Source organism: Homalodisca vitripennis, chromosome X (assembly GCF_021130785.1).
Source record: "Homalodisca vitripennis isolate AUS2020 chromosome X, UT_GWSS_2.1, whole genome shotgun sequence".
NCBI lineage: Eukaryota > Metazoa > Arthropoda > Insecta > Hemiptera > Cicadellidae > Homalodisca > Homalodisca vitripennis.
The window spans coordinates 63,295,371-63,317,886 of record NC_060215.1 but is presented as its reverse complement, the minus strand read 5'-3'; the positions used below and the strand labels follow the sequence as shown (position 1 = coordinate 63,317,886).

At 31.8% G+C, this 22,516-nt stretch overlaps 1 protein-coding gene across 1 annotated transcript; it reads left to right on the top strand.

Annotated features, from left to right (window-relative positions):
• The first annotated feature begins 370 nt into the window (after positions 1 to 370).
• On the top strand, positions 371 to 15,097 carry LOC124369081 (facilitated trehalose transporter Tret1-like). The gene is made up of 3 exons (XM_046826800.1): positions 371 to 511; positions 8,026 to 8,103; positions 10,036 to 15,097. Exons 2-3 carry the CDS (start codon positions 8,040 to 8,042, stop codon positions 11,139 to 11,141), a joined length of 1,170 nt encoding a protein of 389 aa, XP_046682756.1. The 5' UTR covers positions 371 to 511; positions 8,026 to 8,039; the 3' UTR covers positions 11,142 to 15,097.
• Positions 15,098 to 22,516: the final 7,419 nt, after the last annotated feature.

Genomic DNA, 22,516 nt, shown 5'->3' with positions numbered 1-22,516 from the left:
TATTCTAGCCCTATTGGTATAATTAGTTAAGTGTAAATATCACCACGTAGAAATATTCAGACTTTCTTGTAAAGATCATTACATTAATTTACAACTTTTAGGTTATCTTATGTGTTTTAATGTTCTAGGCAAACTAATGTATGGGAATTGTTGTATTAGTAAATTACTGTAATACTAATTATTATTAAAGCAGAAATCCTAAATTTAATGGTATCACCCTCAGAGTACAAGAGATTGAAAGAAGTTCATGCTGTGACTTTCTGACTCGAGATAAGCTAATTTAAACAGTTCATTATCAGTTACGATAAACTTTCAACTGTTTACTTTAGGTTTGTAAAATTTCAGTTTGTTTAGTATTACACAGTTAGTCTTCAAGTAACATCCTTAGTGCTGTGGTCTGTTATTTGTCAATCTATAATATTTAGTTATGTTTATCAGTATTACAGATTTATTTACTTAAATTTGAAGAATTAAATACTTCAGCTGCAGAAGTGAGCTTGTGAATTATTGGGTATGTTTTCAACAGAAGTACGTCTGATAACATAGTTATTTTGTGGCATAAACTAAAACGAACTATTATCGGCAGGCAAGAAGTATTAGTATTTTGATTGGTTTTATTTCGAGGATCAGCAAAAGTATACATATATTTTTACAACATATACTCATTTTGAAAACTGAGCGATCGCAATATATTTAGAACTGTTTAGAAAGTTAGAACTTATATGGATGATTACGGTAAGCTAAACGTTTTTTACGATGAATTGTAATTAAATAGGACAGGGAAGTAAGTAAATTCAAGCAATAGTAGCCTTGTTTTATAAATAATTTGTTCTATTAAAAAGAATTTCTATTATATGTTGCAAAACCATTAAAGATTTATGTAGGCTACATCAGCGCTTTAAGCAGAGAAAAATATTTTTGGTAACTACACATTATTCCATTATGGAGGAGCGAAATATATTAAAATTACATCGAAACATAATAAAGAGATGATTTATAATGAACAGACAAAGATGTTTATTTAATAAACTTTACAATGTACACACTTAATTGGAAAACATAAGAATTGTTTTTATTTACTATGGAGGTATAAATAACTGTTTTAAGAAAATAATAAGAGAGTAATTTAAATATATAAGAATAAATAAGAAACGAAAGGCGAGATGAACTTCACTAACTTGAGACACAACTTACGTTACATAAACAACCATTCTTGTTTTGCATTACCGTAGTGCATTAGTTTTGTTTATTTTTAGGAAGAGTAAAACAAATAAAGTTTAATACAACCCAAATGTTTACTTTTCTGCAAAAAGTGGTTATTTTTAACTTACTAAGAAACCTTTTAGTGTGATTAAGAACAACCAACAACAGTACATTTGCTCAAAATAATTATTTGTGAAAACTAACAGACTCATTAACTCGAAACTAGATAGTTAATATTCAGTTGTTGTGGTAGTGTCATGTGTAAGACACGTATTGCTTAAAAACACAGATTATTACAGTTAAACACTTGCGATAAGAGGGTGAAGGATACAAGTTTCGGAACAGTACGAACAATTTCCAAATTAAATTAAAATTAGATATCATGAAGAGGGATTGAATGGGGTTTTTATTAAAAATATTGTAGTAGGTAATGTATACGCAGGGGTGGCTCGAGATAGAAACTTAACCCGTGCAAGATCTTACATAGGAGCTCCCCTCACAAATCCGCTAACTTATATTTTTATGATCCTTCTTTTATAGATACTTTTGGTACTATATGTATGTATATTTGTAATACATATCTGTTCCGTAACGGCCACAGAAAGAAGTTTCCCCAACATTTGTACATGATTTTAGTACAAGTTACGAGTGGAAATTGGAGAGGTGTTGATAGCGTATACAATAATAAACAACAAAAAACATGTACACTGCAGGATTTGTTTTTGTGAGACCTCGAGGAAGGGTAGTTTGTTTATGTTTTTAATGTTATTTATAAATGATACAGGATTTTAGAAAATGTAGATAAAAACTTGTAGAATTAGGTAAAGCGGTTTACTATCCAGAAACTTTTCGGAAACAACACAGCTTCTTCATTATAGTGCATAATGCACCTGCTTATATAGTGCGTAACAGTATGTCCCTATTTACTATGTGGCGACGTAAAATGTGAACTAAGACATTTATATTTTAAACATCAATGACAGTCGGATCCGGAAGTTCGTCCGAATGGGGTTTTGGCTGTAACAAAATTCTAAACTTAACTAATACGAGTTATATGAACCAAACATGTAACGAGTAACATTACATTTAAATTGATGTCAGACTTGATTTCTATTTGATTTGTATAGATTTCGAGGATATACCCAAACATGTTTTAATGTAAAAAAGCTTTAGTTCTAATCGAATATTTAATTGTAAAATTCTAAATCACCACTGCTCAAGTTGGCCTTTCAAGCACCTCGATGTAATGGGTTAATTCACTCACCGAGCGTGACTGCAGCATCGCTTATACCATATGAGTTTCATTAGAAGGATGTAACTAGTGAAAAAATATTACTTCTAAATACACACACACACACACACACACACACACACACACACACACACACACACACACACACACACACACACACACACACACACACACACACACACACACACACACACACATATATATATATATATATATATATATATATATATATATATATATATATATATAAATTCTAGTTCTTAAACACAAAAATAATTAAATTTAGTTTTATTTCGTAGTAAGTCAAATTTGCCCTGGTCGAAAGATTGTATTGTGTTTTAAACAGTTTGGTAGAAAAACCTTCCATTAACACTGACAACGCTGCTGCAATGAATTACACAGTAGTTTGATTTTATTCGTCAGATTTTGAACTCTCTCGATTTCTAAATCGCAGACAGGGTGCGAACAGAGATATCGCGCTGCATGGTCAGGTCTACTTTTCAATTCTCAGAAGAACGACAGAGGAAAGTAGGACTTGTAAAGCAGAAGCTTTCTGTATCTATTACATTAGCGATACTGTGGATCAATATCAAATTTCGTTACTTAAATGTTATATTAAAGTAGAACCCGTGTATATAGAGTATATTTTAATATTTCTTTTGATTTGGTGCCCTTCCCTAAACGGTGGAGAGGCGCCTGGTGCTAACAGAGGTGTTGCACGGGGAGATCCGCCCCTGTTTGTGTTTTGATTTACCTTCCCCTAATAATTTGACCCTTTAACACTAAAACAATTATTGTATTAAGTGTAGATACATTATTTTACATTGTTAACAATTGATAAGAATCAGTAAGCTACGTTTATACTGGCAACTAAAGTTACGAGAGAACCTGCGCAACTGCTGTCGCATAATGTGAACAAGACAGTGTTATCTCGATAATGTTATGACGTTATCACTGAAACTATCCGAGTCAAACTATTAAGATAACGTACTAGCAACTGATCCGTCAGGAATGGTACTTCAACAATGTTCATAAATACACCTATAACAAATGAGTTTATGTATTTATTTTAATAAAGTACAAGTGTAATTATAAACATTTTAATAGTTCTCTCGTCAGGTACACAATTGAGTGCACTACGATATTTTAGACACAATCCTAAAGGACGGTGGAGCAACCGAGTATTGTACACATAACTTAGCTGTGGTGGGAAGAGTTGATTCAATGCTAGTGTTTAGTTTAGCCCATTTAACCTTCCGCTTAGTGCAGCGTCTGATATCTGACGCTGTCCCAAGCTTGACTCCTGGAATCTGAAGTCAACGTCCGTCTGAAGAGATCCAAAAGATAACAGGTGACGAAGAAGTTCCAAACGAACTCCTTACTCCTTTCGACATCAGAGACACATGATTGCAAAAGGGTCTGGTTGTACCCTGCAGGTATCCAGTCTAGATGAAGAGGTATTCCCATTGTCTTTGAATAAACTAAATATTTCAATTCTATGTTTAATTTTGCCTTGAAACAGAGAGTCGTGTCATTTACATACTGCACAATTCGCACTCGATGTAGTGATGAGCTAACGTCATTAAAATAAAATAAAAAGAGTTGTGGACAGAGATTGGACCCCTTAGGAGCACCAAGCCCAACCCTAAGTTAAGACTTGAGCCACACGAGCGGCACTCATCATATCTCGCGAGTTAAAATGTGATCAACAAACTCGAATGTTTTTGATACGCCAAAAAACACTAAGCGCATCTCTTTGACTTTCAATTCCTCCCATGATCATGTAAACTAGGCGCATGATTGTATTAACTGTCGACTCTCCACTTTGGAATCAAAACTTGTTAGATGATATTAGATTGTGTTTTTTTTTCGAAAAATTTACAAAAAGAATGAGAGCAACTTTTCCAAAGACTTTTTTTAAATGGCAGATTAAAATTGGGCAGATCAATTTTGAACGGATTTAAGATCTTCCTTCTTCAAATTTAGGATAACTCTGGCTGTTTTGAGAGAGAAGGGAAAAGTCCCAGAGCATAAAGAGACATTTATGAAGTGTTCCCGTGGTTCCAACAAATGTTTTGACCACGTTTTCAGAAGCTATGTTGATGCATAATTCAAGTCAGCCACGGAGGCCACTGAGCTCTGTATTGATGGAGGGAGAGTCCTTGGTTAATGCCAACAGAAGCAAAACATGTGTTAAACGCATCAGCGACCCTGGTGGCATCGCTGACTTGCACGCTATCAATATATCGCTCAATATGTATGTCAGTTAATCATTTTCTATTGTTTTATTATGGGCCACTTGGTTTTGAAATGACAACTTATTGGTAACATTATAAGCTTTTGCAGCTCTGGTCACCTTTGTATAAATTCATTACAATTTTGAGAACAGTGTTAGAATTCATCATTTGTTTCGTGTATAGCTATGTCAGAGAGAAATATGTACTTTTCTCTCGAAACCAAAATACTTTTGATAATGCATTTCCACATATATTGTAAAATGTATCTTGCTAATTATAAAATTTTCTTCGAACTCATTCCATCCAAACTAACAACTTGATATTTATGTAATTGGTATATGTTTGAAGTTCCACTGATTATACAATTAATATACCATTATGAATGTATTTAACAGATAAAATATGTAAGTTTTAAAGTTTTTTATGTATATTCGTGGCTTTAGAATGCTACGCATCAAAACATTGTGAAGATTTCATCATAAATTAATAAGTTGGTGCAATTTCGTGTTGTCATGCTATCCGCGATTATTTATGAAAACACGATAAAAACTTATCATGTGCGTGCCTATAGAACCTACTTGGAACCCTAAGGATAATTTCAGATGTTTGAGGAGATCTCGACGTGATAAAAATTGCCACTGATGGTTTTTGAGACGTTCACAGCTAAGTTATGAAGTTTTGGAGTAGTCTCTCAGCGAGCAACTTAAGGGTAAATGCTACACTTCTTTTGTGTAAATACATAAACTTATAAGAATGTTTTAGGATTATGAAATTATATGTTTACAATTTACAAATGTTTTGTTCATATTCATATGTTAATAATGTAAATGTGGAGTAGATAGAGTTAAACCAATGATTTTATATACACAAAATCTCAAATTCATATGTTTAAAATTTTCAAGAAAGGTTTTGAAAACTGGCCAAAATTACTAAGTAAACTGATATAACAATACTTCCAAACTACTAATAGACTCGTATTATTACAGAAAAAATAAAAATATCAATAGTTTAAAATAATAAATTTTTCAATATGATATAAGCCTTAATTTCCCAGAACACAGGACAAACTGCTACTAACAAGTGAGTTTAAAATTACCTCTAATTCAGTCCAGTTCCATTAAAATGTTTGTCTGGATTCTCCTCTTCTTTTTACATGTACTCAAATCTGTTTTCTTGCTAATTGTTGGGCTTGCTGACATTTTTATTATGTCATCAGTTGTTACATTTGATTGTGTTTCCATTGTTGAAGAAAACATAATCAAATGGTGCCGCCTATAAACACCTAACCATATTACCCGGAAACATATTAATTTTTTGAGAGATTCTGACGTGTTTTGAGTTCCTCCATGTAAGCAAGCTTGGTTTTGACTTAGCTCCCTGTTGACTCAGCGGACGTATTAACTCACTCTACTGCCAAGTATACAATGAAATACTGTTTAAGCCTAAGGTATAATGGTACTATGGAAAAGAATAAAATCTCGTTTGTTAACGAAAGAGATTCGGACCTTGAGACACAATTACAAAGCAAGATTTTACAGAAGTATTTGAGTAAATTTAGCGAGAAGAAATACATAATGGTGCTTTTTAAGATAAAGGTAAATAGAATCGAGAAGTAAAATATGTAAAAATTGATATTTTTGATCAAAACTACCATGACACTCCCTTAATGTATATGTCTACAGAGATGACGTTCACTCAAATAATTTTCATAAAATTTCATAACAGTTTACTGTGGTATCACTTTCAATAAACGGGCCAAGGCTACAATTCTTCAGCTATAATGATAGCCAACAGCTGCTGAGATCCCAGCTGTGTGCTTTCCCGTGTAATATATCAGTTAACATTAGTCAGGCCACGTCCCTTCGATCAGCTGATCTGAGTCTCAAAAACGGATCCCAACAACTACAATGATTAGGCATTGAACATGTTTTTTGTGAAAAAAAAAAGATTCCCGTCTCTTTCTACTAATGATAGACCATAATTATGAATAATGGTACCAAGTCTATGTAGAATATTCAGCTGAAAGATATAAGTAATTAAATAATTTATTAATGAGTTTCTGTATTATTTCTTTGATAGCTTAAATATTGATCAATCTTGAACAACAAAATATACTAAACCATTGAGTCATAACAAAAAAACATAACATGAACTATACAAAACTTCGCCTGATAAAGCTCTTATTTAGTTTACAAACATACTTGTCCCGGAAAACATATTTCAAGCATCTTACTCCTTCATAAATCGTGAACAACATGAGACATCTCATTTTTAATCTTCAAATCAAGTTTTTGTCAAGGGTAAAACTATAACTTACATAAATGAACTGAACAAAATATATTATGTATATATATATATATATATATATATATATATATATATATATATATAATTCCAAACTATATTTGTAATTATGTATTAGGTTAGTTATTTACCTGAAGAAGAGATCAGATTGCAGATCTTGAAACGTAGTGTTAATGATTTCTTGTTTCACTGAACGATGGCAAATGTCCGGAAAAATCCTGTTTCCTTCATAGTGGTCAGACTAAGGATAAGATCCCACCTACACGACTATTCTTTTTAGTTAATTCACCTGCGGTATAGTTAAAAAAGAAATAAAATTACTGTATGAGTGCTCAGTTTTTGACATGCGATGCAAAAATTGTGCTAGAGCAGTGCTTTTTAAATTAATATTTAATGATACTTATTCAATGTCTGCATTGAAATACGCCATTTAACAACCTTTAAATAAAGCAGATATAGTTGAATTCTAATTATTTATAAGATAGATATAGGTTAAACAATGTAGATGCTAAGAAGGACATATAAGCGCTTGATAAGTGAAACTAATAATTTACAAAGCAGTGTAAGTATATGTACATGCATAATTTACCATTATTATATTTATAACATGTTTTTGTGGTAGTTTGCATTTCAACTTTTGAGACGTAACTTCCCTTCCCCAAAAATAAGAAGTGATAATGTATTCTTTAACCAACTAAAGAAAATGTGGAATTCTTAAGATTACATTTTTACAAAAAATTCTAAACAAATAAAATAGTATGCAATTATTTATTTACTAAGCTCAATGAATTAATTCCCATAATAAATTTTTCGTCAAATCACTACCTTCTTCGCCAAAATCTAAGAGTTTTTCCCTACTACTATATTATTCTGTACAATATTTGTTTAATACTTTTGAAATCTGTAATTTTGTAAATAACTAATTTCAGAAGAAAAATGTCATAAGCTCTCCTAACCAATCAAACATGCGGTGGAATAATGCAATATAAATTATGTTGTTAGAATAACATTATTGATTTATTATTTCAGAAAACCGGAAGAGAATGACTATGGATTCAAGAACACAATATCTAAGCGTGTTTCGCCAGTACTTAGCTGCTATAACAGGTATCCATTTTAGCATGTGTTACGTATTTACTTACGGACCTGTTTTAGTTGTTAAGCTTACACGTGTAACTAAAGTTGTTTAAATAAACATTTGTATCGATATATAAGAAAAACTTCTTGGGTGTACTTATAATGTGGCTAACACAGTTAACAGGCACAGCCACCTGTTTCAGTTACATTAAACCCATTCTATGAACCCACTTGATATCAAGTGAGACACTTCCATAAGGTATAGAGATGCTCACTATTTTTTACTAACGCAAAATTAAAAAAAAAAAAAACAACATATTATTCATCCAAACAAATTTAGGGTTTTCGGTTGTAAACGTACGTAAGCAAGCAGATAAATTGTAGTCAGTGTTGTAAAAAAGTCCCGCATGGGCTGGATTTCCGAGCAATAACAGTTAAAGCAATAAAACTTAGCACATCATCACTTCGCCTATAAATCTACTTTTTGAAATATCTACCATTTTTTGTCATGTTAGGGGGATGGCCCGCAAGGAGTCAGAAGGGAATCTTAAATGAGAGCATAGGTCGAGTAGTATCAAATTAAAGTAGTATTTGTACTTTATTATTAAAGTACAATGCTGGAAATCCGACCTCACAGTGTTCACTATTTAAAAAATTACATTGGTTTAAAGTTTGAAACATAGTAGTTATCAAGCCCGTGCGGGACCTTTTTTACACCCTGTACATACATCATCATCGCTGACGTCACACTATTTCTACTGTCAACTTAAGTTGACAATTTTGGAAGTTTAATGCTGAAATTCCAAATTCATAACAAATTCCACTGGTACCGATTTAATAACATTACTGTAGTAATTAATCTGCTCTCAAACTTTACACCAGCGTAATATATCAAAGAGTGAACACTTTGAAGTTGGATTTTCGGCATAGTACTCTACTAATAAAGTAGTAGACCTTTACTTTGATTTACTATCCGTCCTGTGCTCTCATATAAGATCTCCTTCTGATCCATTGCGGACCATCCCCTGACATGACAAAAAATGGTAGTTATTTAAAAAAAGTAGTCTCTACTAAAATTTACTTTTATATATATATATATATATATATATATATATATATATATATATATATATAAAATAATTCCATTTCGGTTTAGGTTAATGAAAATGCCCTTACTTTATAATTTTCAAAAAGGGAATATCAGGACTTCTAGGTACAAATTTTGTTTCTCTACAATTTACGGAGAAGTTACAATACAATAGAGTGTAAAAGTGTTTTTAGCGTTTTGGAACACTCTACAGATACGATCCAACCTTAATAAGAATATCCCGAGAAAATAAAATGAGATCGGGGACATTTAAAATGAGGTTAAATACGTCATTTAAAAGTAAAAAATAATTTCCCCTAATTCTTTGGAACATAAATTTGAATGGAGTTACAGCTGAAACAAAATGTCTATATTTCTATATCAATGTATATTTGACCAATGCAGTACATATAGAAAATGCCCGTTACCACATCACAATCTAAATAAGCAGTTTTTTAATTCAAGAATAAAAACTGTAAACACCTTATACAGTGATTTTTAAACAGGTTATCTTTTCCTCAAATAACGTTGTTCCGTTCTTAGTCTACATGAAATATTTGTTTATATCCATTTCTCATTCACGCACTTTAAGTTTCACTAAACAGATTTTTAATTACTTTAAGTGACTGAGCTTCTAAATATTTATGTATTTCATGACATTAAAAATTATTAAATCAAAACACTTTTAGTTAGCTTGAGTTAATTTAAGTTTTTGTAGATAGCTCTTATTACATGCATTGAGTTCGCTCCCATATTGACACTGTTCTGAGACTACGATTGCCTGTGTATTATATACTAGAATTATTTAAAATTTTGAACTATGATTTAGTAATGGACCCGATCGTATTTTACTCGTTAATATTTCATTGTTGCAGTTGCACTTTCTATGCTGACGATCGGAATGTCTTCAGCATGGCCGTCACCAGTGCTTCCCAAAATTCTCAACCACACTTCACCTGTAACAATGGACATTACGGAAATTTCCTGGATGGTCTCACTTTATTTTCTTGGAAACACACTTAGCCCTATTCCTGCAGGTTGGCTCATGGACAAGTTCGGTAGAAAAAGAATTATGTACATATTTAATGTACTTCCATTTTCCGCATGGGTCATCACTTACTTTGCCAAATCTGCATGGCCACTTTATCTCGCCCGCTTTCTCAATGGCTTGTGGGCAGGAACAGCTTACACAATATGTGCCATATACATTGGGGAGATAGCTGAACCTTCCATTAGGGGTTCTCTATCGAATTTCAATAATCTTCTTAAAAATGCGGGTGGGCTCTGTGTGTTCGTAGTAGGACCTTACATTTCCTTCGAACTATTAGCAATACTTTGTGGTCTTGTTCCTACAGTATTTTTCTTTGCTGCTCTTTTAATACCTGAGTCACCTTACTTTCTACTGATGATCAATAAAAATAAAGAGGCTAAAGAAGCACTGAGATGGTTAAGAGGAAACAAAGAAGAATCCCTTTTAGAATTAGAACTTACTAATATACACAAGGCCGTACTCGCCCAAACAGAAATCACAGGCAGATTTAAGGATATTTTCACTGACAGAGCGAATAGGAAGGGGTTCCTCATTGTTATGATTTTATCCATAGTGAAGAACATGAGTGGGTTTGATGTAATGCAGGCTTATACATCCATTACTTTGCCTGTGGAAGCTTTCGACTCGATTGGGCCTAACGAGTGCGTTATTATACTCGGTGTTATATCATTGGTAACGAGTGTGCTTTCGATTTTCTTACTGGACAGATTTCCCCGGCGGTTTCTGCTAACTGTATCCTCTCTAGGCTGTGGTGCTATGACTCTACTCGCAGGATGTTGGTTTTTCTTGAACGAAAAGACCGATATCAATGTGCGAGACTTTGCCCAACTGCCTTTTTACTCTTTCATCTTCCATGCAGTCGTGTACTCGATAGGGCTTGGCCCAATAGTTGCCAGTGTAAAAGGAGAAATGTTTTTCAGCAAACATTAAGGGTCTTTGCTCAGCGATAACTACCCTTACCTACGCCATTTTAGGTTTTGTTTTTACAAAAATCTACCTCATTGTAGCGGAAATGCTGGGCATATATGCCAACTATTTCATTTACACCACAGGCTGTATTAGTGGAACAGTTTTTATTTTAGTATACGTGGTAGAAACTGGCGGGAAAACTCTTCATGAAATACAAGTAAAACTGAGTGAAAGAAAAAGAACAAATATTGTGCTATAGTTAGCAAATCGCAGTTAGTATTTCTTTATAAACTCTCACCACTAAGTTGAAATTTCTACAAACACAATTACTGAAATTAAGATAATTAAAATGTTGAGTGCAAAAAGTAACTAGGATTTGATTCTTCGAATTGAAATTATTATTTTTTATAATACTATTTACACGATCGGTTAAAACACGATATAACAAGCAAAGCCTAAAATCTGTTATACTCTGGTTCAAGGTGTAATATATTTCTAACATATAACCGATGTTCCTCACGTGGGTAAGTGAGAATATTTAGGCTGTGTGGCAGAATGGATTTTCAATCGATTTTCACAATAACTGGAATAGTAAACTACAATTTGTTTTTTATACGTTTATGATCAACAAATCGACGTGTAAGTGCACCCTACCGTTTAAAACTGTTCCTAGTGTTTTTCGTATCTTAATGTTATTGGTTAAATATATAATTATAAAACTGACATGGCTTATCGCAGTTCCTTTCAAATATGTTAATTCAGCTATAATCCAAATCAATATCCACAAACAGCCAAGTAGTTTATTGACTTCTCAAATTAAACATTAGGGTCCGTAACGGTTTTACTAATATTTTTACTCAGTGATAGATATAAAAATATAAAAAAAATATATATAAATGTCATTATAGTGTATAAAAACAATATACACACAGTTTATAAAGAGAAATTATTCAATGTATTAGGCCTAACAGATAAGCAATATTTGATTAGGCTTACAGAAATTGATGTAATTATTTATTAAGTAGAGAAAATGTATTGCCTATCATTATCACATCAACTTTTATATAAAAATCACTCTTATGGCTATTAGAAAGTAAGGTAATTTTTTTATATACCGTTAGCGGACAATAACGAGCGTCTGAGACGGAGTAAGCAATTACAAATTGATTCAGGTAAACAAAAAATTAACCTAAGAAAATATCAAAATAACTGTTACAAAATGTCAATAGAAATATTGAACGAAATATTAACCTTGCCTTTTTGAAACAATAACATATATGATAAGGACTGCACAAGTATTCAATAATTATTTTGTCTCGCCCTATCGGTTGTGCACTATAGCTTACAAGGAACATATATGATACCCCCAACCTGCATGAGAAGGATATGTTAAATTAGTATATTAATATAACCTATTTGTTGCCCTCATATGGTATATTATAAGCTGTTACATTGCTGAATGATTTTTACAACAGGTTATGACAATAACATAACAAAGGGATGGTTTTATATAAAACCATAGAACAGAATAGAATAGAATAGATTTTTAACATAGCTCCTACTGGAGAACTAAATACGATTACCTGCAGCAATATAATCAGTTACAATATTTTGTATCAGTATAATACAAAGCCAATAAAAAGAACCAACCCATCAGGACATAGCCAGTATTATGTATCTAAGCGCCCTTGTATGAAGAATGTAGGGGCTACACTTGAAATATTCTATGTATATATTGTAGGTCTACTATATCAAATCGATAAAATATAAAATCTGTTTTTTTTTTACTTATTCATACGTTCGTCAAGTTCGTTAGATCGAAGTTTTAAAATGTGATTAAACTAACCTGATTAGCGATTTTTAGTGTATTTAAATAATGTTAATGAACTTAACTCAGCCAATCTGAGTTTTCCGACAGTTACTTTTACTCCTAACGAAGCCTCTGGATTGCTTATTTAATACCATAATAATTTCAAAACAAACTGTTGCGGGTATTTGAAACTAAACTTTAATAATGAAGAAAAATGTGTTAGAGGTTTAAAATTGTTTTATGGGGTAAAACTCAATGGTGTTTCATAACATCCTAGCTATGAGATACACACTTATTAAGTAATCTGTTATATGTATTAAATTGCGTTTTCGGGGACGAATTTAATTCATTATTTCCAATTGAATATTCAACTTTGGATACCAAATTTTAAGCTCAGTCTATGCACTCAATAAAATATTTAAATATTCCAAAAGGACTTTTTAATATTATATCATGAAATTGCTACCAATGTAGTTATTGTTAAAACTTCAACTAACTTCTTATGTACATCTCTTTTAAAACACGTAAATGATAAATAGTGTAAACTATATGCGTACAAAAGCTTTATACATTTGTGCTTCTTCAACTAAATATTTACAAACATTCATAAAATTGTGTGTGATGTAACATATGTGGTTGGGATTGATCACTAAGAATGTCAATTAACATACAACTTTAATATAAAGTTATGCCTACCAATACCCAAAATGCATGTCTTTGTAACAACCAGAAAACTAATTTATTAAAATTCCCGCGGTATAACCATTTTGCAAATTACATTACATAAGATGACTACACTAATTATTTATTTACATTATTGCAATACCTACGAACTTGGTGCACTTAGTAGCATATGGAAAAAACTATAAGTTAATATTTCACGATGTTCAAAAATAATAACTCGTCCCACAATAAAAAAAGCCAAGCCAGTGGTGTAGTTTCCAAAAATGGTACCGGTACCTCAAAACTCTGTAAAAAGATTGGTCATCCATTTTTATAAAAAAAAGGAGAGGCCGATCCTCTTTTAAGCCTTATTCTACCCATTCCCATGGGCTACTGGTCTGTTTCTTACAACCAGAATAAACCTTACAAACAGAATAAAGAGGAGAATTGGTACAGTAGAAACGCCGACGTCTAGACCACTCGACTATCAGCTCTCCAATTTTCTTTACATGAATATGTAATTATATGAATTTATTATTGGTTTGTTTAATGCATGCTGTCGACAATCAGTTTTTTTAACTACAATCGTTTGCTGTATATTTTCAATCTAGATCCTGTTATTTTTTTATAATCGTTATCAAAACATATTTATCTTATAATACAAACTTGTATGTTAAAATACGAACAGGGTCGCCTCAATCTAATAATTGAACACAAATATAATTTATTATAATTGATATTTATTGTACAATTTTAATTCCATAAAAATATGTACTTAATAAACCCACAAAGTATTCAATCTTAGACAGTTTACAGTTTCAGTCGTAAATGAGCAATTTTTGAAAATACACTTCATATATTTAAATTTTACCTAGCCTTCATGTGGTACCTACGTGATTATTTAAAGACATATATTTATTTATATCTTTATGCACCCTTTTCGGCCCCCTCCATTTAAATACGAGTAGTCTAAAAATGCCATAAATGACGACGATGATGAAACCTGAATCTTTAGTCAAACTCCATAGGACGGAAACACATTCTGTAGCTATCTTACGGAAATATGCGGACTCGGATTTATATACATTCAGTCTAACCTTAAATCTGAATCTTCCTACAGAATAAGGTCTGTTATTTTGAGCAATCAGCCCATCCATTTCAAAAGGTTTGGATCAAATAGTTTATAGTCAGCTGCATATTCGTTTTCAGTAATACCAGTCATTACAAGATATTAGTGTATATTGGTGTGCCTGGGATTGTATAGAATCACCATATAAATATGTATTTATATTAAATGTCTATTTGTTATTTGTAAAACTACAAATGTTCTTAGTTGTTAAGTTATTGCTGAGTAATACTAGTTTGTTACTAGTCCTATATTACATAGATCATTCAAGAGTACTTAATTTATTTATATAGTATGATCGATATTTGTTTTGAACTTAATTAAATATGTGCTATGTAAACTATTTATTGAATAAATGTTTTTTCGTTATATGTTAATGTTTATGCCTTATTATTGCTAGTATCATACCTTCACCAAATAGTTTTAATTAATACTCTATGTTTACAGCAGAATGTTAATAATTTGAGTGAATCTATAAAATTATCAATGTTAGGAGGAAGTAAAGGTTTCAAGTTTATAGATTGTACAGTCTGTAAATCATTTCCATAGTATTTCCTTTACGAAAAAATCGTACACATTTTAAAATTTTACTAGTTTGCAGTTTTACTCAATCAAAAAAATCAATCACAAAACGTTAAAAAAGGGTATTTTTACAGTTATCTATTCTACTAGCTGGATTTATTCAGCAAAGTGGTTCACAGGAATATACTGTACTTACTGGTACTTGATTTTGAAAGCACAATATTAGTAATTATTAGTTCCGCATTTAGTAGTGGCAACGCTTACATACAAACATAGACTGACTTTTGAGAATGTTCATAATTATTATATTGTATTGTTATTATTGTATTGTATACTTATTTATATTATTCTTAAAAAGATTAGCTCCATTTGCTTAAATTTATTAAAAACTAGTTATTTTTTTGGTGTTACAAAGTAATTGTGTAGGAAACGTTATTTTAGATTACTATAGTCACAAATTAAAACAAACATTTTTAGAAAGTGTTGTTAACTATCGTAGTTCATGTCCTAAACTTTTTGGGTATAGGCCTATTATATTAATAGAGCGTAATAATTTATAGTAAGTAAATCTTATGATTTATCTTAAGTACTTTTCCAGAGACAATTGCTGATGGACAAATTCTTTGGAGTAGTTTGATTGTTTAATATTTATTTATTGAACCACTGAGCGTTGGCAGAATTTTTACTAGATAATCGCTCCAGTTTATATTAGACATCTTTAATACAACCTAATTATCATAAATATTACAACCATCGTTCTTTAAAATAGATGCAACTTTTAGTCATTGAGTTTTATCAAAAATGTGCAGTCTCTTTCTACGCCTATGTAAATGTTTTTAGATATAAAGCACAACTTATTCTACAACAACAGGATTGATTTATTGCTGCACCTAACAAGAATTATTGAAATGTAGCGACATTTTACATCCTTGGGCATTCTTAGGTGTAAAATATCTTTTGCTTTCAAAGGAACATCTATGACTATACTTTTTTGGAGTGGATGGAAGGTTAGATTTTAACACACTCAGTTTTTCGCTCTCCATGGCAATTTCCGTGCTCACCTGCTCAAGATGAGCAAATTTCTAAACTTGGAATACCATAAGGGACTTAAAATATGATAGCTCTCACATTATCATACAAAATGTAAGATTAACAAAGAAGAGAGCTTGAGGTAGATCTACAATCTACATTCTCCCTAAAATGGTCTCTCGTCGGAAAGTTAATGCATGCTCAGCATTATCAAGCGTGGAGTACAGAACCTTTATGACAACTTACAAAGAAAAACTTACTAGTCTTCTGAAGTAATGCAATGTTTAAAGCTATCTTGAGAGAGAACGATGCCTGGGCCGGTAGGTTTTTAATTGAGTGAGAGTCCCACCAAAGTACAACAAGTATGTTTGCTAACGGAGCATTAGCGTTATGATGTGTTTTATTTACATTACATAAAATGGATTTATCTAGCTAGCACGAGCTCTCTCCCCCCCTCGTCAATACGAGTGAACTGTTTGAGTGCGGCTAAATCATAACTTTAAAGTATTTCCCGGCATTTGCTGTGCCCTTTACTTTAAAACATGTTTTCCTTAATTTACTCTTTATGTAAAAGCTTTATGTAAAAAACCAAAGGATCATTTTATACCAAGAAAGGTTATTACTATACCTGGAAAGGTTAAATTCAAGCCGTGGAAAGGTAGTATAATATTTTTGTATAGTAGGCAAAATAATCTTTATAATCTTGTGGACAGGTACATGTTAATATCTTTAATAGCAGCAAAGAAAACATTAGATTATGTTTGTTTATTACATTAAAACCAACGTCATGCAAAAATCCGTTCTGTTAAAAATATACCCTGCAGAACAATATATTCTAAACCTGCGAGTTTTAAATGCCATATATTAGAAATATTCCCGGAGGAGGTCTTCGTTCGAACTGCTATGTGTATATTACTCTAAGTTACTTCAGTTAAGCGATATTTGGGAGGTGTTGGTGATTATACTTGGCCAGTGATTTGTTAATAGTTTGCTGCAAGAGTTTTATCTTCAGTTCTGATAAATTTGTGGTAAGGGCCGTATAAAACTGATTTTGTGAAATGGAATCTACAATAAAATACCATTTTTCATAGGTTTGCTTTTTTTATAAATATATTTGAATATAAATAGTGCTTCCTTTTATAACTGATTACTAATAATTTGATAAACATCAGAAATGGAGTTTCAAAAAATGAACGTCATACGTACGTCGTCGTACTACTGTACTTGCTCAATATTCTAGAAATACTGGTACGTTATCGTGAAAACCTGAAATAATAAGCTACACATTTGTACTACCGGTTGGATCTAATTTTGGGTATAAGATGAAATCATTTAATTTTATCGGCAAAGCTGGTGTGTTACTGAAGGTATTATGGAGCTACTAAAATCTGGTAGATATGGTTAATAAAGAAGCCGGTATATTGCCAGTTTGAGGATACCAGTGATGTAAATGTTTTGCAAATACATTTTGAGACTGGCAAATAAGGGTTGCCGGCAAAGCCTGGTTTTGTTTAACAAGGTTTACCAACGTTTTTGTGGCAAAGTTGTGTATTCTCATGAATGTTTTGAAACTGGCAGGGGAAGAAGAGACTTCGGCTAAAAATACATTATAATTTAGTTTGACGTTTGCTGAATTCAAGTGGAACGATTATTAGAGATTAGCCAATTGGACTCGCTATTTTAATCCATGGCTCCTTTCAAGCACTTCCACGATGACAAGAGTAAACTGTGGTTAGACTGAGGGCACCGTGTGTGGTAGCAAAGGACTGCGAGGTCCAAGTAATCCTATTTTAACAAAAAATATCAGAAGAAATGTGGAAGAGTATTATTTATTATAATTCCTAGTTTTAAATTCTGTCAGTTGGCTACTATTGGTAACTTTCTTGTATATATGTATTTACTCCTACACCGGTTATCATCAGGGAGATCAGCAAAAGAGATTTCCGTGGCAGTTTTTTTTTTTAATTAGGAAGGTATGTTCAGTTCTATATAATACAATTTATGTTAATATGATATTTTCTTCATTCACATTAATAAATTAAACTATACAGATCATAATCATATAATGTATTTAGGAGTTGTTGGTGAGCTTAGTATTTTTTTACCCTTTTCCTAAATACACTTTTAACAAATCGCTTATACTAGTTTTAGGAAAATTCTATTATGAAATTATCTTGTTTTTATTTAACAATGCTGTTGGCATTGCCAAAATAAGTGCACTCATCTTTCCATTACCCATGAATGAAAAAACATAGAATTATCTCATTGTTGTTCATTACTTTTACTGGAATAACTGTCACAAGTAGTGATGCCAGTCTTTGATCATTGTATTTTTATCAGCTGACTGGGTGTAAACAAAAAGTTGTATATACTGATACAACATTTTTGAGTTAAGATCCATTCACCACCGCTTAGAGCATCATCTGAAGTCTATGACAGCGTCAGATTACACTTGATTTTGTAACCTAGGTGCATCTAATGTCGAAACGATGCAAGGAGTTTGTTTTGAGCTTCGTCGTTGCTGACTTTTTTCAGGTCAGTCTCAAAACGTCAAGTTTTTTAATGTAATGTATTATTAAAAATAAATGGCAGTTCAAAACGTAAATGTTCATAATGTCAATTTAGTTTGGTTCAAATTAAGAAAAAGAGTTTTCTAAAACTCCAGTTTTCAAATCGTACAGTTGATATTTGAAGCAAATTAAAAATGTAGCTGATTCAAAACTCAAAGTTTCAAAACGTCAGGAATCAATTTCTGATGATTATTTCAGTCATATCCAAACGAGAATTTACCATCACAATAATCGTATTAGCAAAGTGACTGAGATTACTTGCTGGCATGTTTCAAAACGTAAAGTACAGTCAACCTTAAAACAGGCGTGACTGTGTGGTGCATTGTACATATTTGCAGGCACTATTAAACTGTATAATGCTGCACATCAGGGCGATGCACTCTTATTCCTTGTGTTTGAGGTACTTTAGAAAATTAATAAGTAATATAAACATAACTAATTGAAGTATTTAAATGATTTTTTAGTTCAAATCTTTCTAAATAGTTTTCTGGAAGTAATACTCAAATGTTAATTGCAATAAAAGTTTCCATACAAAATTCCGAGATATATTATTGGATAGATCCAATGATGTCAACAACTAATACTTAAACTAGTATTTTAGGCCAGTGAGGAATCCTAAAATCGGTGTAGTTGCTAACTTAGTGAAAGCACTTATGGTGTAATATTATGGAGCACTATTATAATTTTCAACGGATCTATACATATTTAAAGTAAGTATTATTTCACTGGCCATGCAAAATTTTAACACAATTCTAAATAACTTCTAGTTAGTTTTAAGATATTTTATTTCATATCAAACATTGCATGTTCTGCACGCTTTTAGTTTGTTACATGTATAAACTTCCAAGTATAACAAGTATTACATGTATAAACTTCTAAGTATAACAAGTATTACATGTATTAGAGTATTCCAATCGATACGGCTCTTTCGCACCACAAGGCCTGCAAGAAGTCAATGGACAATCTATTGGCGAAGTCAGGAATGAATGTAATCTATGTCATTATCCATGTTTTAGATATAATGTATCCACCATAAAAAACAAATATAATTGGACAATGCCGAACAAAATTATTGGAAATTATATAACCAAAATTATATAGGTAGCTATATCTAATTTAGACTTGCCTAATAATAATCGCTCACTTCTATTAAAGTATGATTTATAGTCGGCAATTGGAAATAAAACTAATCTGACCAGTATCTCATGTTTATATACTACAATGCTATAAATACAAACAAACTTAACTATTACACCAGCCTTAGCGTATTTTTAGAAAGGTCTGAAAAGAAGTTAATCCCATTTAAATGTTTGTGTTCACAAAATCTTAGTACCACTCTAATAAAAATAAAAACAAATAGTTTTAGTATAGGTACTATATGTCATATTTTATTTAAATATATGGATTACTTGATCTATTTAAGGTTTGAAAATGCTCAACTTTTATGGGAAGAAAGAGTCTTAGTAAGTTAAATTATCAATCCTCGATAAAGCCACTCAAATATTATGACATTTTTTTGGTAAATTGTTATTACCAAAATACACATTTGTAGATCAGGTATAGATTTGAAGTACGATGTGTACAATAAGTACTTCTGATATATATATATATATATATATATATATATATATATATATATATATATATGACTTGCTTTAAGCGTTTCTCAGTGCATTATAACTGGTTTGCAGAACAACTCACGTCAAACTTCACACACAAAAATAATCAAATAAAATTACTAATTCCAAACCAAAATACGAGTACTTAAAATTATAAATTAAGTTAGTAATTAATTTGCAAAAATTCTACTATAATTTACTGAATAGCTAGATTCAATAGGCCTTTTCAGCTTGTTCATAAAGTCTGAACAGAGACATCCATGAGGAATTCGGTAAGATTATTATACATGTTTGGTGCATAGTATCAGCAACTTCTCCTGCCCACACCGGCCTTACTCTGCGGAATTGAGCGATTGTAAGGCGGATGCTACATTAAAAGACCTCATCCCGGTACAACAGCCTGTCACATAGTTCTCTACAAGAAGACACACGGCCAAGAAAACAAAGCGTATTGCAGAGTTCTGAATCTTTTTTAGTATTTATGGGCATCCATCCTTGAGATACTATTCCCGTAAATCACTTAACAGTAAAAAAAATGCTTTACAGAAGACAGCATATTTCTAAATCAAAACAGATACCCTCAGTCTAACATTTAACCAGACTACTATCCCAAACAAACTGCGATTTATGCTAAAAATTATAATTACACCATAATTAGCCTTTTAATTAGAAGATATATAGAAAAGCACGCGTATTTCATATTTGTAATTAATTTACACTCATGAACGTAATATTCTCCTACAACCCGGTAAAGTGACATTTTATGAATCTCTCTGTATTGTATCCAAGCCGGTGAGTAGTCACATAGCTGGAACGCTGTAGAATATGGCAACAAGGCTCGACACTATAGTACCTATATTGTTATTTTAAAATGCCACTCAGGCCACCTCAAAGAGCCCTATGCCACCTCATTTGTAACTTGGTTTATTCCCTTTACGTGTAATCTTTAGGAAAATTGCTATTGTTTCTTAGATAAAATATAATGCAGTAATTATCCTGTATTATATTGTTTTTCATCACTCTGTATGGTAATGGGCTACTTTCCAATACAGCTGAGATCTGCGAAAGTCATCGCTCCCTTGTAGCTGAGCCATCTCATTTCCCTCTCCCAAACTTCACTTTCACTATGCAAAGTATTCTTCCTTCCCCTGTGAAAACACAGTGTGATTACGGTACTTATTTTGAAAGTCCTGTGCTCAATCAGCTGATTTTAACATCAAAATGAATTTTATTATAAAACAATGCTACGTTTTCTTATGGAAGAATAATTACTGGACTATAAAATGTAAAATGTCAGATAATCTTTAAAAAACTGTCGTGTGCTTGTTTGCATCCTAATGAAAAGTATAGTTCAATACTCATTTTGGAAGTTATATTGCGGGATCAACCTCTTTTCACAATAGGTCACTCGAATAGGATACTAGTAATGAAATTTAGTTTAATCTATATCGTATCATTTTTCTCCTAAGAGTTATTGTTTATGTGTATTTTAAATACTTATCCATCAAAATATATGCTGTTTATGCATAAAACATGTAAATAAACTGTAGAAACTTTTAATTTGTTTTAGTTCGTCATTTACTTGTGATTGTGGCATTTGAATTATTCCCTTATCGTGACAACATGGGTCAAAGTGCCCATTTGTGACCTCCTCTGCGAAATGAAATGTGACACAGTGCATGCAAGTGTTGTTACAAAAGACCTATATTATAAAAAAACACTTAAAACAAAAACTACACTTTACCAATGATCGTGGGTATTCTGTTTAAACCAATATCTTTGGGAACTTTAATTATGGTCTGTAATTAGTCTGTCAAACGAATTTCGAACACTCTCCCACGTTATTTACATTATTTCACATTTAGTCTATAATGAACCAAATTTAAAATTATTTCATACTATCTACAAAAATTAATACAAAGCGAACTCCTGTATTTTTTTAGTAGATCACACACATTCTTTCAGAAACAATTGCACTGACTTCAGATCTACCTCTCATAAACCCCTCAGCGGCTCATCATGAAATCATAAACATAGTGAAATTTATTATAAACCAT